This window comes from Equus caballus, chromosome X (assembly GCF_041296265.1).
Source record: "Equus caballus isolate H_3958 breed thoroughbred chromosome X, TB-T2T, whole genome shotgun sequence".
Classification (NCBI taxonomy): Eukaryota; Metazoa; Chordata; class Mammalia; order Perissodactyla; family Equidae; genus Equus; species Equus caballus.
This window is the reverse complement of record NC_091715.1, coordinates 128,606,007-128,621,606: the sequence shown is the minus strand read 5'-3', so window position 1 is coordinate 128,621,606 and position 15,600 is coordinate 128,606,007. Positions and strand designations below refer to the sequence as shown.

General features: G+C 50.2%; 1 protein-coding gene across 4 annotated transcripts; it reads left to right on the top strand.

Annotated features, from left to right (window-relative positions):
* Positions 1–3,245: 3,245 nt before the first annotated feature.
* Positions 3,246–15,346, top strand: LOC138921811 (uncharacterized). Of its 4 annotated transcripts, none has more exons than XM_070257196.1 (4): positions 3,246–4,089; positions 7,861–8,020; positions 8,746–8,885; positions 9,099–15,346. In XM_070257196.1, the coding sequence occupies exons 1-4, from the start codon at positions 3,931–3,933 to the stop codon at positions 9,381–9,383; spliced, it is 744 nt and encodes a 247-aa protein (XP_070113297.1). In that variant the 5' UTR covers positions 3,246–3,930; the 3' UTR covers positions 9,384–15,346. The 4 variants fall into 4 exon arrangements, 2 of the variants coding, with proteins under 2 accessions (XP_070113297.1, XP_070113298.1); XR_011434666.1 differs by having other exon boundaries at positions 3,975–4,089; positions 7,901–8,020; XR_011434665.1 differs by having other exon boundaries at positions 3,980–4,089; positions 7,727–8,020.
* Positions 15,347–15,600: the final 254 nt, after the last annotated feature.

Genomic DNA, 15,600 nt, shown 5'->3' with positions numbered 1-15,600 from the left:
TTCTAATTCTAATTCCTTTTTGGTAAGTTTTAATTTTGATCAAAGGAATACACGCATAGATAGTTTTTAAAAGATCAAATAGTACACAAGGGCTTGTAGTGAAAGCAGTGAATTCCTGCCCCTCCTCTGCTCTCTCGTTTCCCCATCCCAGAGGCCAAAACTACGCATGTCTTTTGAGCGGTTGCCTCCATTTTTCTCAATCATATGCTTTTATGAGTACTTCTTGACTTGTGACAGGAGGCATTTTCTGCTGCCTTCCTGCTGTCCCCTTGGCTCTCCACCCCCCTTGATACGATGTGCCTTTTCTCACTTGGGGGGACCGCCATCCATCCAGGCAGCAGCTCCATCAAACTGGCAGTAGCCCCTGACTCCTTGACTGCCCGTCCTTCACATGGCTGCCACTGCACCTTCACCGCACGCCCTGTTGGCCCGTGTTTCCATTTAACCTTCACGGCACCTGGAGGAGCTCCAGCACTCCTTCACCCCCACCTCGACTCTAACAGCCTCCTTATGACTATATTGCCTCCCTTTTTCAGATGACTCCGTTTGGATCCACTCTGCACACTGACACCCAAAGGATACATTTCTAAAGCAAATGGAATCTGTTACTCAAGGCCTTAAATTCTTAATGAAGCCTTCCACATCCCACCCAGGGTTGTGTGCTCTGCACTGCCTTTCCCCTCATCTTACATCCTGAACTCCCTTCTCCAATCAGACCACGATGTGCATTCTACCCTGAGGAGGCCATGTTGTTTCCGACCCCTGCTCCCGTGCACCTGCTCCTCCCTGGACCTTGAAACAGCCTCCTCTCTCTCCTGTGTAGCACGTCAACTCTGGGGCAGGACACGGTTCAGCCTGGTGCTTCGTCTCCTGACAGACTGGCCCGAGGGACGCAACCAAATCTCCCAGAGCCGTTTGCCAATTTCTCTATCAGAACACCACTGACATTGAGTCTTCTGGCAAAACCGGTCAGCAGACAAGGGAGTTTGTGAATTCCTCCAGCGGGAGTATTTCTGGAGATCTGCCACTGACAACCACTATTTCACTATCTACATGTGCACTTACAGAATACCCCTACATACCATGCTACATAAAGAGCGATCTGATCTTATTCTATAGGAGAAATTTGTGGGAACTTTGGAGAGGAGAGATGATATATATATACACATATGTGTGCATATATATCTAAACACTTAGGACGATTAGATTTATCAATTAGCATGCAGAAATGGCCATACATGAAAGTGATAAAGATGTGGAACTAACAATGGGAGAATTAGAAAGTGCCTGGAAGATGGGAACCTGGAACCTGGAAGGTGCTTTCCGTGGTCATTAGAAAATGCAGAGTCATACGAGCTGCTTTAGTGGGGGAATGGCGCAGGTAAGAGTGCAGGTTTGCTTTGAAACATGAAGGATGATGATAACAAAATGACAACTATAGTTAGGTGAGAGCTTGGTATGTACCAGGCACCAAGAAAGGGCTTTGCATTAACTCAACGCATCTTAGAACAGCCCAGTGAGACGGTTCTTATTGGCTCACTGCTTTAACTCATGAAGAAATAGAGGCACAATAATCATGTCACGTTACCCATCTGATGAGAGGAAGAGCTGGTGTATGAATCCAGGGAGCAAAGGTCCAGCCCGCATACAGATCCAGTAGCCAAAATGAGTAGTCGGTGAGTAGCGAATGCCGAATCTTCCCAGACAGGCAGGAGCCCAGGGCATTGGCCTGGGATGAAGTGTGAGTGGGGCTGGAAAGATTGGTGGCATAAAAATCAAGAGGGCATGGGTGATCCGAGAAGCAGGACCTGTGTGGTATTGGCCATCCTGTGGCAAGCACTGAGAGAGCCCAGCATGTGTCCATCCACAGAACCAGTCACAGAGATAAGCCTTAGTGCCAGGTGTTGAGAGAGCTGGCAGATCCTGGAGACAGGAGTCACATCAGGAGCTGGAGTTTCCCCTCTCTTCCCTCCACATGGCTTCAGTGATGGCTGAGAAAGCCTGCCACAACTCTCCTGCCCTCTGGAGCTTCCTCAGAGTGTGACCCACGATCCCAGCTCTGGAAGAGGTCAGCTATCAGCTTTCTGTGCGCTGGCAAACGACCAGCCTGACTCTAGCAGATAAGACCCCCATCGCGGCCAGTGGCTGTGTTCTGAGCACTGCCCAGATATCTGGCCGTCTGTTTCTGGTGTGTCCTTTCCTCATCCACAGTTTGGAACTCATGTTAACTTTTTGGATTTTGCCCTTTCTTCAGAGATCTACTTGAGGACTGGGAAGCCCTCTCTAACAGCAGCAGCGGATGCGAAATTCAAGGTATATTAGTCAGAGATGTGCAGAGGAACAGCAAGAATAGGAGTATGATAAGTTATGGGAAAGGAGACTTGTTATGAGGATTTTGGTCGCGCACCTGTGGAGGCTGAGAAGTCCCAGAGTCTCTCGTGTGCCAGCGGGAAAGCCAGGAAAGCTGGCGGCATAGTTTAGTCCCGGTCTGAAGGCCAGAGAAGCAGGGGAGCCGATGGGATCAATCCCGGGCCAAGGGCAGGAGAAGATGAGATGAGATGTTCCACCTCAAGCAGTGAGGCGGGCAAAAAGGAGGCATGTCTGCCTTCGTCCACCTTTTGTTGTATTCAGGCCTCAATGGACTGGATAATGCCCACGTACCTGGGGAGGGCGATCTTCCTTACTGCGGCCACCTCCTCAAATGCCAACCTCCTCCTGCAACACCCTCCCAGACACAAGCAGAAGCCATGTTTAATCTGAGCATCCCGTGGCCAGTCAAGGTCACATAGAAAAGCCACCACTGTGGTGGGTACGGCAACACCGTGGACTACTGCATGACACTGTTCCACACCTTCGCCGCCTCCCCACCCCCACCACGGCAAAAATGACTTTTTCTTTGGGCAGGATAGGGTTCGCGTTATTGTGTCCTTCCCAGAGGCACTGTCCACTCTGAGCGTGCAGTCCATCGAGCCTCATCCCGTGGCTATGTGGTCCACCAACCAAGGGAGAGTGCAGGTGAGTTGATCATTCAAGGTAGTCAGTGCTGGCGGGGCCGCGCCCCTCTTTTTGTCCAAGTCTCAAATTGAGAGCAGCTGCAAAAATTCCTCAGCAGATGGCCTCCTGAAAAGAAAGGGGTTTCCAACCTCACCTTCATAATCAGGAAGCTTAGTGACCTGGCAGCAGAGAAATGAAGTGCCCTTAACTTTCATCCTACAGCGACACAAGAAAGAACTGTGCTTGGGGTTGGGAGTGGGAACGTGAAACCAGAGGGGGACTCACAGAGGTAGTGCCTTATGCTTGGGCCTTGGCGAGTGGGCAAGAGTTCCAGAGGTTAAAGGTAGGAAAGGATATGACAATCCTGAAAGGGGTGGTTGGGAGTTGTTTGAATTCACTGATGGGACCAATCCTGGGAGGCTGCTATGAGTCACTCTGTTGCTGGTTTTTGCCTGCTCTTCCCAAACGTGTGCAACAGTAACCGTCTTGCCAAGATTGCGAGTGCCAACTTGGGGTCCTTCACACTGTGCCCAGCAAGTACTCCGTGATCCCAGAGATGGCAGGATTTCCCTGAATCGCCGCTCGGAGGTTTCTTCATGTCCATGTCGAAGAGCAAAGGGAAACTCACATCGACCTCTGGGGATGGGAGGAGTGAAGCATGGAAGGCTTCCTGGAAGAGGATGGCACGGAGCTAGGCTTGAAGAGCCTGAGTGATCAAGATTTCCAAAGTCTGAGGAGACAGGAAACTAAGGAAAAGATACGTGAAAAGCCTCGAAGCAGAGCTAGGCGTTGAGGGATGGACATAGAAGAAGAAAGAAAGAACAAGAAGAGCAAAGATTTCAGTCAATAAGCAGAGCCTTGGGACATGAGCGGGGTTTGCGCTCTTGGAGCTGGAGCGAGTGGCCAGTCTCGCTGTCAATCGTCGCAGACCCGCCAATGACGACGTGGGAAGGCGGGGCCAAAGGAACGCTGTCCAGGGAAGCGAAACGCTTGACCGGGCTCTTTAAAACGTGGATTGTGCAGCGCGGCTTCCGTGGACCGTTCCCCTCCGGGATGGGGGAACATGGCGGCTCCGTCTCCTGCTGTCCCCAAAGTGTAAGTTCCCTTGACTTCCTACTTGGCTGTCTGTAGGGTGATTGGAGGGAAGCGGGGGGACGGTGTGTGCTCAGCTCCTCTGACAGGCAGTGTGCCCGGGGCGGGCTTTTGGGTGGAGGGCAGAGAAGGCCCCTTAGCGGCGTCCGGGCCCCCGGTGGAGCTTGCGGCACAACCTGATGGAAGGCTCACCTCGTCTGCTCGTGGCGGTGTGGGCCTTGACCCCCCTGTTGGTGGTCTTCAGGACTGGAGGTGTCTGCAGCTTGGAGAGGAGGAAGGGGCTGGGGCGGAGGGCCGAGTGGCCGTGGGTCCAGGACGGGCCGTGGCCGTTGGCGGCCAGGGAGCGGGTGTGGCCTTTGGTTGTCCAGTGTCGCGGGCTGGAGGCTGGCCCCGGGTGTTTGTGGAAATCTGGGTCCTGTCCGTTTCCGTGAGCCCTTTCGTCAGGGTCGGGATTTCGGTGATTTTCGACTCGGACAGAGGGAGGTGACGCGCTCAGGGAGCGTGTGTGCGAGGGTGACAGCTGGTGGCCCATGGCCGCCTGCGAGCGCAGACTTGGGTTTCCCTGCCCAGCGTGAGTGCGCGTTTCCTTTCATTGGTTGCTCCCATTTCGGGATGCTCTTCTTCCCGTGCGGCTGAAAAAGAACGACACCCTGATAACGTCGGGGGAAAGAGTGAACAGCCGGCCTGCTCAGCTCAGGCTTGGCTTGTTCCCTGACCCCGCGAGTCCCCTTCAGTCAGCACTGCACGCTGTTTTACGTATTTCTGCAAAGCCCTTCTGCACCTAATGTCATCGCGCTGAGTGGAGAGTGGCCCAGACGCTGTCAGTGTGTTTGCATGCAAACTGTAGTGTTCCCTACACTTTTCCAGTGTGAAACCCAGCGGTGTGATGGGCGAGCCCTTGTTGCTTCGAGTCCCTGAGGGGCATCACGGCCCCGGGGCTTCTATTGCTGGTTTCATTCTGTAATCTCGTCCGTCCGTAGCGCGGGGTGTTTTTGTCTTCCTCGTGATTTTGTGGCCATTTGCATGTGTTTAATGTGGATTTCAGCTGGGTTTCCTAAGCATTCTTCAAACGATAGTCTCTTCCGTGTGCCCTTTGGGAAGTGATTTGTGCGGCTGAGCACCAGAAGTGTTCCAGTCTGTGTGAAGGCCCCTTAGCCACCCTTGTCAGCCAGGACTGGACCCTGCTGGGCACTGAATTTTGCATGTCCTTCCTCATGCGTTTAATGAGGAGGTCCTGGCCCTCCCCATAAACGTCCTTTAAATGGTTTCGGGGAAATTTTAATTTACAGAGCTGGAATGTACCCTCTGATAGAGTGTCATAAGTTTATAATGTAATTGCGTGTTTGACCTGATTTATATTGTTCTATTCTGGTGTTTCTCCGTCTTCCTAACTTTTCTTAAAAACTCCACGTTCTGAGGTCCTCTCCACGTACAGGGCCGAACTTTCAGTTGGCTGAGTCCTTGTTGTTTTACGACAGCGAATGCTCTTAACCGTATGTTGACGTGCGTCCCTGGCCCGGGGTGGGATTGTGTTTTACGGAACAATGGCATTTGGGGTCATTTTATTCTGTTAAAGATACGTCCTGATCCTTTTCGTAAGCTTTGTGTTAAAGTTTTTCATGTCACCTTCGATTGACAAATGAGGACAAGATGGTCCTAATTGTGTCTGTGCGTTTTGCTTTACGACACTTAGCGGCTTCAAGCGGTCTGCTAGCCTAATCTTGCATTTTATTTACTGTTAAGGGTTTTTCATACCATTAAAGTTTTGAAATTTTAGCTTTTACGTTTCTTATTTCATAGCTCTAATAAAAATTAAGAAAGGTTTGTTTTCAATGTTAAAAATTCACACGTTGTCGATCTGGCTGAGCGGCGCTGTTTTACGACACTGAATTCCCGGAAGTGCGCCTCACTGGTCAACACTGGAAGTCATTTGGGTTCTTCGGGGATTTCATTTCCAGCAATCATTGTGTGTTGCGTGTCGCGTTATTCGATTGGGTTCTGTCCTGAGTCCTTTCATGCATTTCCTGTTAAAATCGTGGGGCATTTTCCACTTACAGAGATGGAAATTCACCTCCAGAATGAGTGCTGTTAAGAGGGAATGGCCCTTGCAGGTCATCGGGCATGCTTATGTCTATTACTGGAGGGCAATAATTGTGCATTTATTCCGTTGTCATTTCTTTAAACGTTGGCCTGGTTCCTCCTTCCCTGGTGTTGTCCCAGAGAAGAAACGTTTTGTGTAGTTTCTATGTACAGAAAAGCAGGATAGGCCAATTCATGTCCTGACCGGTCTGCCCCAGGACCACTGCTATCCCATCTGTTTGAGGTCCTGGGCCAGACTGCAAGTACCATTGCCCCACCCCCACGTCAAAGGGTGCTGTCCTTGCCTCTTTGCACACAAGTGCTGACTGTGCCTTAGTGGCTCAAAGTGTTACAATGTCGGGTTAAGAAATCGACAGTGCCCGTGTGTTTATCCTCATGCCTCCGTCCTGCGACATCCACTGTGTATTCAAGGGGAGAATTAAATTAAAGGAACATTGTTGTTTTCCTCAAAATCCTGAGGACACTATCGCCTGACAGTAACCTCAGAATTGTCAAGGAAAACAACTACTTCCTCTACATAATGGTGATGGTTGAGTTGGCTTATGAGCCTTCTTGCAGGTTGATTCTTGATACTGACTTGAATTATGTATGTTAGCTCATGTAGAGATGATTTAATGACTTGAATATTGGTGGGGCATTGGTGTTCTCTAAATCCACCTTGATCACATTTAGAAATGGGACAGATGTATTGCTGGTATTTGCTTTACTGGTTGTATTGCTGGTCTTCCTTTATCTGCACAGTTGGTACAGGCAGGAATACCAATTTCCGGAATTGGGACACTCACTCACCTCGCCGGTGAGTCCTGCCTTTTCAGGCAGAGCCCCAGACCTGGATCAATACCTACGTGTGGAATGAAGGTGCTTTTAATCCGTGCCCATTGCCCATAGTACAGTAGGACGTATTGCAAATTAAGAGCAAATTCCCCAATCTGTGTATTTCCAGATGTCCGGTTGTTTCCGTTGTTTTGTCCTCAAAGACCTATGTTCGATATCGGATGGTAGTAACGTTATGTACTATATGAAATTCTTCATGAAATTGTTCTGGATTCAGTTAGCTCATGCCTAGTTTTAGCAGTCTTTGAACTTAATCTTTTACCAATTTCTGAGACTAATATAACGACCCAGTTGTCTAATGTGCATCTCATGGTCTATTAAGTAGAAGACAGAACCCATGTGAATGAATTGTTACCTGTAATCTTACGTGGCATGTAAGTGTCAGTAATTGGGAACACAGTGAGAGCAGGCACACATTCCAAAGGTTTGTTACCATCCTTTTATGTGTGAGTCAGTTCCCTTATTACTGAACAGAAAAAATGGAGTTGGGAGACCCCGGCCCCCCCCCCCCCCCCCCCCGCCTTCTAGCCAGTCACTGGTCACACCTGTCAACATAATGTTGAGTGAATCCCATCCGTGTTTGATTAAAGCGGGATGAACCCTGGTTCACTTGAAGGGGCAATGAGGCCTCTAAAGCAGTGGTCTTATCTTGTGGTTTGACTCATGGAGCGCCTGTCTCACAGTGTCTTTCACTCTTTTGGCCTAGCTCACACAAGGTGCGTGAGTGGGTCCTCTGGCCTCACCGACCATTTTCAGAAATTTCTCAGGATAAGGGAAAGAACCAGTTCGCCTGAGCCGCTTGACTTATATGAGTTGGCAAGTAAACTGTTTTTCCTGCAGTTGTGCTGGGCTGTCCACCCAAAGTCAAGTCTCCTTGCAGATTTCTACCATCACCATCCCCTTCAGGACCTGTGGTGGCAAAGTCCAGTCCAGGTCATCCTGTGGGCCTGTACGGAGAAGAGAGTGGAACTGGAACCAACTGTCAAGAGCAGGCAGACAAGTAAGTGCCATCTCGTGTGATGGGAGGCCACAGGTGTTGGGGGGAGGGTAGCACTGATCTCCTGTTAGCTGTAGCGCTATTTCAGATGGTGTGGAAATCCCTTCCCTGAGTGTCTAAGAGGGGAATTTCCGGGAACGTCGGGGGCACTCCCTGGGCACTGCTTATGAACCCCATGTCAGAGATGCTAGGTCTACCGCCAATTTCTGGGCTAGTCAGTGGCGTCTTTTTCCAGTCCCTATTGGTGTTCCTCTGTTTCCTGGGGGTGCCACTGTTACAGACACCTTGACTTTATTAGACTGTCAGATTTCAAAAAGAACCGATGTTGACATTTTCACGTCAAGGTTTTGATCTGTCTTATCCTTTGGAAAACCTTTGCCAGACCAGGCAGAAGCAGGATGGACTAGATGGGACGGTCAAACACAACCTTCAGGAATCCAAAGATTGTGGGAGATTGCTCATGTGCTTTTTATCTCGGGTGTGAGATCGTGGATTTGGATGTGATTTAAGACCAGGTCTAAGTGGGAAACGGGGGAGAAGGTGAGACCCGTCCACCAAGTGGGTGCCAGACAATGGCAATCTGCCAGTCTACCCCGGTTGTGGGTGGGTGAGCATTTACGTAGCAGTGGTCCTGCAGGCATAGTCTAGCAATTGAAGTAATGAATAGGTCCGTACTTGCTCACGCGCTTACCCCTCCGTACGTTGTTGGCCACTTTGTTGCCTAGCAGATGTTGCTGCGACCAGACGTTGTGTTTCGTGGACAATAGATTTCTGGTATCTGAGTGAGAAAGACCCTTGGCCCTTTCTAGCTCTCATCTTTGAGCTTGAGTTTCCACAGATGGAGATGGGGAGCACACCTTGCTATCAGGTATGTTGTGAGAATCAAGTGTGATGATCCTTGTAAGTGCTCGGCATGCAGCGGGTCCTGAAGGAAGTAGCTGAGCACTTCCAGAATCCGTAGATTAGAGCAGACCCTTGTGGCTTGGTTGAGGTCCTCTCCCTCCCTGTGAGCCCCCGCTTCCACTTCAGTTCTTGAGACCCTAGGCGTCATTTCAACGAAATGTTTTGTTTCCTTTCACAGGACCAGCAAATTTCCTCAGCGATTCCTTCAATCTCTCTAGAAACCAACTTCTCTACTTCTCCTGTGATGCCAGGGGAAAGCCGGGCAATTCGGACTTTGCCTTCTCTGAGCTGCAGTCTTTCCGGCCAACATGGACACCTTTCGTCAAAGCTGATGTGGCTCAGCACCAAGTTCAGGCTGGAGGCTTCTTGTTCACTGGCAGTGCCACCAAGATCTCCTCTGTTCCCTGTCTGTATAAAGTCACTTGTTTTCTGGGGGGTGGTTAATTTGTTGAAACTTAAGTGAAGAGTTTGGGTAATTGGGAGGGAGTTCTTGATACAAATCTGCACTAGGTAAGGTGCGTTCCAAGACGCTTCTGCCCTTTAGTCTCATGGATGGCTCTGGTTCCCGGTTCCTCTATTGCTTTATTGGCACAGGTTTCATCCAGAAGGTCGCATCACAGAAGCTGAAGTTCACTCACCAAGGGTGAAAACAATCCACATTTCTTTGTGAGTAGAGACTAAAGTATGTTGCCTTTATGCAGCCCACTGACACTTCAAAGTCATTCTTGATCCTTCTGATTGGTTGGATCACATAAGATTTGCAGAAGATAGGGGTCATTATGTTGTCTGCCCAGTGAAAACCTGAGACCTGAGATACTTAGAAATACCTGTGCTCAAGCCCATGTTCCTTCACCAAGTGACATGACAGTGACCATCACTGGCCTGGTTGCTAGTCAAAAACTCAACTTGTGAAACTTAACCGTAACTGCGATGCCTTCTTCCCCTTCCACATACACTAGGGCCCGCTGCCCAGGACATTCATTTGAGGTCCCTTCATGGCGGGAGGGGTGCGAAAGACCTAGATGAATGGTTTCAGGGTCAATCTGCTGAGTATTGGCACTTGAAAACAAGTGACGGCTTTGAGGATTCCAAAAGAGTGACTCTAATTGATGACATTCTCAAAATCAAGACTCTCAGGGAAAGAGAAGCTGATCGGGTTCTCTCCCAGGAGTTCGTTCTGAGGCGAGCCATGTCACTCACCCAGTGAGACATGTACTCATGAATGTCTGCTCACTCCTGGGAGTGTTAATGTGCTGTAGCTTTTGGTGTGAAGTATTCCATGTCAAAGTCGCGTTTGCCATATGTATTTTTTCATTCCTCTTGTTGCTGTGGGGGTTGGAAAGAGAAGGGATTATATTGGACCCCTTAAGGGTAGGCTCCTGAAATGGAGTGTATTCCTTGTTATACTGGTTCCCTGTTCTGTGCAAAATGTCTATGGCGGAATAGTATTCCATTGTATGTATGTACCACATTTTCTTTACCCACTGATCTGTTGATGGACACTGAGCCTGTTCCGTGTGTCGGCTGTTGTGAAGAGTGCGCCATTGAACACCGGGGTGCAGACACGGCTTTGAGACAGTGATTTCGTTTCCATTGGCTGTACACCCAGGGCTGGGATTGCCGGATCATGGGGTGGCTCTCCTTTTACTTCTTGAGGAACTTGCATACTGTTTTCCATTGTGGCTGAAGCAGTTTACATGGGGGAACACTTCTTGAACTAAAGAGATTTCGTGACTGGTTCTCCAGCCACTTCTGATTGTCTGTTCTCTTGAGGAGAAGAATGATGGAGGTTGGAGGCTCTGGTGGGGAAGGGGGTTCTGTGATCAGGAAAGATGGAAGGACTAACTCCTTGCTTCCGGTGCTTGAAGCCTAGAGCTGGGAAGGGGGCTGGACAGAGTGTCCTCTGTAGAGCTGCTCTCAGAGCAGGAGGACAGAGCAGAGAGGAGGGTATGCGCCCTCAGTGTCAAAGGCGTGTTGGCCTTTGTATGTTCCAGAGTGCCTCCTGCCCGCTGGCCCATCCATGGCACTACCAGGGATCAGCATGGCTGGAGGATAAAAGATAACAATGCAGATGGTTGAGGGTGACATGAGAACATACGGCCCTCTGGCCAAGATGAAATTTTGACGATGGGGACTGTTGCTGACTTGTGCAATAGGAGTATTTTGGACTTTGCTGCTGAGGAATGCTTTGCTGTTTCTGCCTGATTCTGTGCAATGACTTAGCCTGTGAATAATGGCTCGAGGAACATTGGCTCTTTGCCCTCCTACGTTGTTGTGTAGTACATTAACATGAGGGAGTCTTCTGAGAGAGAACTGCTGTTGTCTCCGGGGAATAATCGCTCTTGGTTGAGGTGCCCAGTCACTCTTTCGTATTGTTGATGAGCTGTGTCCCCATGGAGAGAATGATGAAAGCGAGCTGCTGTTGCTGCTGTTATATTTCCACAAACCACGCTGACACTTCTTCCTTCCACCATCACATGACTCAGTTGCCTTTTTCAAGTCGCCCAAAAAGCGCATGATGGCAATGGCCGAATGTGGGGTGTGGGAAATTCTGGGTCCCTGGGGAGAAATTGGCCATGGCCCGCCGTCAGGCTTGCGTGCTCTGACATGAAGGTGCTGAACAGAATGTCGTCCACCATGCAGGGCGATGGCATCTTAGGAGTCATTAGGGATGCTGAATTTCTGGATGGGAGTTGGGCTGGAGCTTTAGCCAAGCGTTACCATGTGAGCTGTCGGCACTCTTCCGCTGAGTACACTCTGCACATTGGTAGGAAGAGGAGAGTCACTGGGCCCTGTCCATGAACAGTAGATGAGGCCGTGGACATTTAGATCCTCATGGGTGTGTGCCGATAAGGCTGGATGTCCAGGAACGTGCCTGGCGAGCTCTCCAGGCTGGAGGATTTTGCCCTCCTATTCTTCATTGCTGAATAGGACAGCATGTAGTCAGTGGCTCTGGCTGTCCCTTCCCCTGTTTCTGTGAGAAGGTGTTGCTGCTTGGTGGTCAGCCCCTCTGCCCCTTTGGTCTTCTCACAGGGGTGGTGATGTTGCCTCGAGGGGACGTTGTGTGCACTCTCAGGGAAGTGGGTGCTGTCCACAACGGTGAGGGGCGTCGGCACAGGGTTGGGTGCTGCAGCTATGGAGGGGCAAGAGGGTGAGGACAGTCGCAATTAGAGGAGAGGAGACCCCCTCTGTGTTTCCTATTTCAGGCTTTTGATTTCTCCGCATTGGTGAAGTCTGGGGCTGGCACAGAAGTACCTAGCGGAGATATGACGACACTCTGAGGGTAGGAGGAAAACTTGAGAGTGTGGAGGACAAGGGACTTTGGTGCGACAGTCGTGAAGGGCATGGTGGGCGCAGGGCTGTGTCTCGTGTCCCCTATGTGCCTTCTCCCACACCACCTTAGGGTCAGCATAGCGGTGGGACAGGAGGTCACAGTGGACACTGATGGACATGCTGTGAGAAAATATGGCTCCCTTGTCAAGTTAAGACGTTTATTCTGCCAACAGGGTTTTACTTTCCATTTTCCCAGGGAACTGAGTGTTTGTCTGCAGGTGGAGTCAGAGGCTTGATCTCTGTGTGTTGTGACACACAGCAGGTGACATGACACTTGGTAGGAGGAGAGGACTCAGATGGTTGTCTCTGGTGAATAATCGCTCTTGGTAGAGGTGCCCAGTCACTCTTTCGTGCTGTTGATGAGTTGTGTCCCCATGGAGAGAATGATGAAAGCGAGCTGCTGTTGCTGCTGTGATATTTCCACAGACCACGCAGACACTTCTTCCTTCCACCATCACATGACTCAATTGCCTTTTTCAAGTCCCTCAAAAAGCGCATGCCGGCAATGGCCGAATGTGGGGTGTGGGAAATTCTGGGTCCCTGGGGAGAAATTGGCCGTGGCCCGCCGTCAGGCTTGCGTGCTCTGACATGAAGGTGCTGAACAGAATGTCGTCCACCATGCAGGGCGATGGCATCTTAGGAGTCATTAGGGATGCTGAATTTCTGGATGGGAGTTGGGCTGGAGCTTTAGCCAAGCGTTTGCAGGTGAGCTGTCGGCACTCTTCCGCTGAGTACACTCTGCACATTGGTAGGAAGAGGAGAGTCACTGGGCCCTGTCCATGAACAGTAGATGAGGCCGTGGACATTTAGATCCTCATGGATGTGCGCAGATGAGCCTGGATATCCAGGAATGTGCCTGGTGAGCTCTCCAGGCTGGAGGATTTTGCCCACCTATTCTTCATTGCTGAATAGGACAGCATGTAGTCAGTGGCTCTGGCTGTCCCTTCCCCTGTTTCTGTGAGAAGGTTTTGCTGCTTGGTGGTCTGCCCCTCTGCCCTTCTGGTCCTCTCACAGGGGTGGTGATGTTGCCTTGAGGGGACCTTGTGTGCACTCTCAGGGAAGTGGGTGCTGTCCACAACGGTGAGGGGCGTCGGCACAGTGTTGGATGCTGCAGCTATGGAGGGGCAAGCGGATGTGGACAGTTGCAGTTTGAGAAGAGGACGCCTCCTCTGGTTTTCCTATATTTCGCTGTTGATTTCTCTCCATTGCTGAAGTCTGAGGCGGGCACATAAGTGCCGAGTGGAGATATAAGCACACTGTGAGAGTAGAATGAAAAATTGAGAGTGTGAAGGAAAAGGGACTTTGGTGTGACAGCTGTGATGGGCATCGTGGGTTCAGGGCTGTGTCTCGTGTCCCCTACATACATTCTCCCGCACTACCTTTGGGTCATCTTATCCGTGGGCCAGAAGGTCACAGTGGACACTGATGGACGTGATATGAGATAATATGGCTCCCTTGTCCAGTTAAGATGTTTATTGTGGTGACAACTGTCATTTTCCGTTTTCCCAGCGAACTGAGTTTGTCTGCAGGTGAAGTCAGAGGGTTGATCTCTGTGTGTTGTGACACACAAGAGGTGACATGACACTTGGTAGGAGGAGAGGACTCTGATCCTGTTTTATGGCTAGTTCGTGTGCTGTCCTCTCAAAAGGGTGGAAAGAATGTGCAAATGTGGGCACTCCCGTACCATTTGAATGATCTCCTCTAGACCCCGCGGGATTCGAGTTTGCCCTCTCAGTCCATCGTGCTGACTCCAGGAGCACAGTGTGTGGATTCCCGAGGGTGGCCGGTCAGGCCAGCTCCACGTTGATATTTGCCTTGGCCTTCTGAGCTTCCCTTGCCTCTCCTTCTTCATGCGCAGACCTAGCGTGCTGCTGCTTCTCCACTTCAGAGAACAGCCGTGGGCGCTGTGCAGTGAATCCTGGGGGGAGTCACTGCCTTTCTCAGTGTCCCCCAGCAGTCAGACACAGCGGCCTTCCAGAGTGCCGAAAGGCCCGTGGTCGAGCCAGCTCTCGGATCAACTGGGGGACTGTTGTCGTGGGGGCGTTGCTGAGCTGCCGTGTGTGAAATATGGTTAAAGCCGGGGACCACGCAGCTGGGCCACTTCTCCAGAGCCCAGGAGAGATGGGCTGGGTACTGAAAGATTTGCTACGTGTGTCCATTCTATGTTGTCTTCTTATTACACAAAATAATAATAATGGTAATTATTATTATTATTATTATTAGAGGGTGGAAGGAAACTTTGGAGGGGATGGGTCTGTTTATGGCACAGGTTTTGGTAATGGTTCACAGATGTCTACCTATTTCCACAGTCTTTAAATCATATACATTAAATATGTACAGCTCTTTTGGGTCATTCTTTCCTTCATCCCTCAAGAAAGTGGTTTCAGAAAATAATATTAAAGGCCCTCCCCTGACTACAGATGAGCGCTCCCTCTCAAATGTCTTTAGCTTTAGGACTGAAGGGAAGACTGCTTCTCCATGGTTAAAGGGGTAACGGCGTTGACTGCGTGTGGATTCTTTTGGGCCTTGGACTTTCCACTTATATGGAGCCTTAGCATTGGCCGTGTGTAAGGATAACTTTTAGTCCACAGGGTGTTGACTTTCCTAGACTCACAGCGGTTCTCCAGAACCCATGAACTTCACCTGAAGGACTTCGACTCAGAGATGGGGCCTGTGACATCAGCTACTTGTCATGTGACCAGAAATTGATGTCGGGGTACTGTGACTTTGGCATTAGGTTGGACTTTGGGTTGTTTTCCTTGTTTACAACGTGTGCTTTTGTGCTTACTCAAGAAATCTTTTGAAATACTGTACATGTGGAGACGTGTCCAGATGTGTCTGTCCTGTCCGTGTATTCTACAGGGTGACCGCCGAGGTCTCAGGCTGAGTAGCCTTTCCAGTAGGAGCCTTTTCTCGGAGACCTTCCCTCACCCTCTGTTTACTGTGTGACTGAGTTCCCTGGCCATACCAACTCGGTGTGATACTTTTCTGCTATCCTCATTGCTGTGTCTTTACAATGTGTTTGCTGCTTCTGTTTCTTGCATTTTAAAGAACCCTTGTGTTCTCCCAATAAAATTCACTTGTTTCAGAAGATTCCACTTGTCGATTGTTTTCTTCGCAGTCAACACCCTCAGGTCAAGGGAGCTGCGGCTGTGCCATGTGCATCATCACTTGCACCGGGGCAGAGCTCTGTGCCATAGATCCTGAGGCATCAAGGACAGGGGCCTGGTGGCAGGGGAAGGGGCTCTCCAGGCCCTGATGGAAGTTCTCCCCTTTGTTAAGCTGGCCCCTGTGTTTAGAGACGTACTCCCCTACAGGTGGTGGGTAATCTAATGCCTCCCCTTATG

What these genes read in the sequence shown, in the direction of transcription:
- LOC138921811 (XM_070257196.1), top strand. Translation starts at nt 3,931, where the DNA reads ATGACGACGTGGGAAGGCGGGGCCAAAGGAACGCTGTCCAGGGAAGCG. An exon ending in TGTCAAGAGCAGGCAGACAA is followed by an intron (nt 8,021 to 8,745) that starts GTAAGTGCCATC and finishes GTTGCCTAGCAG; the next exon opens with ATGTTGCTGCGACCAGACGT. An exon ending in GGAGCACACCTTGCTATCAG is followed by an intron (nt 8,886 to 9,098) that starts GTATGTTGTGAG and finishes TTCCTTTCACAG; the next exon opens with GACCAGCAAATTTCCTCAGC.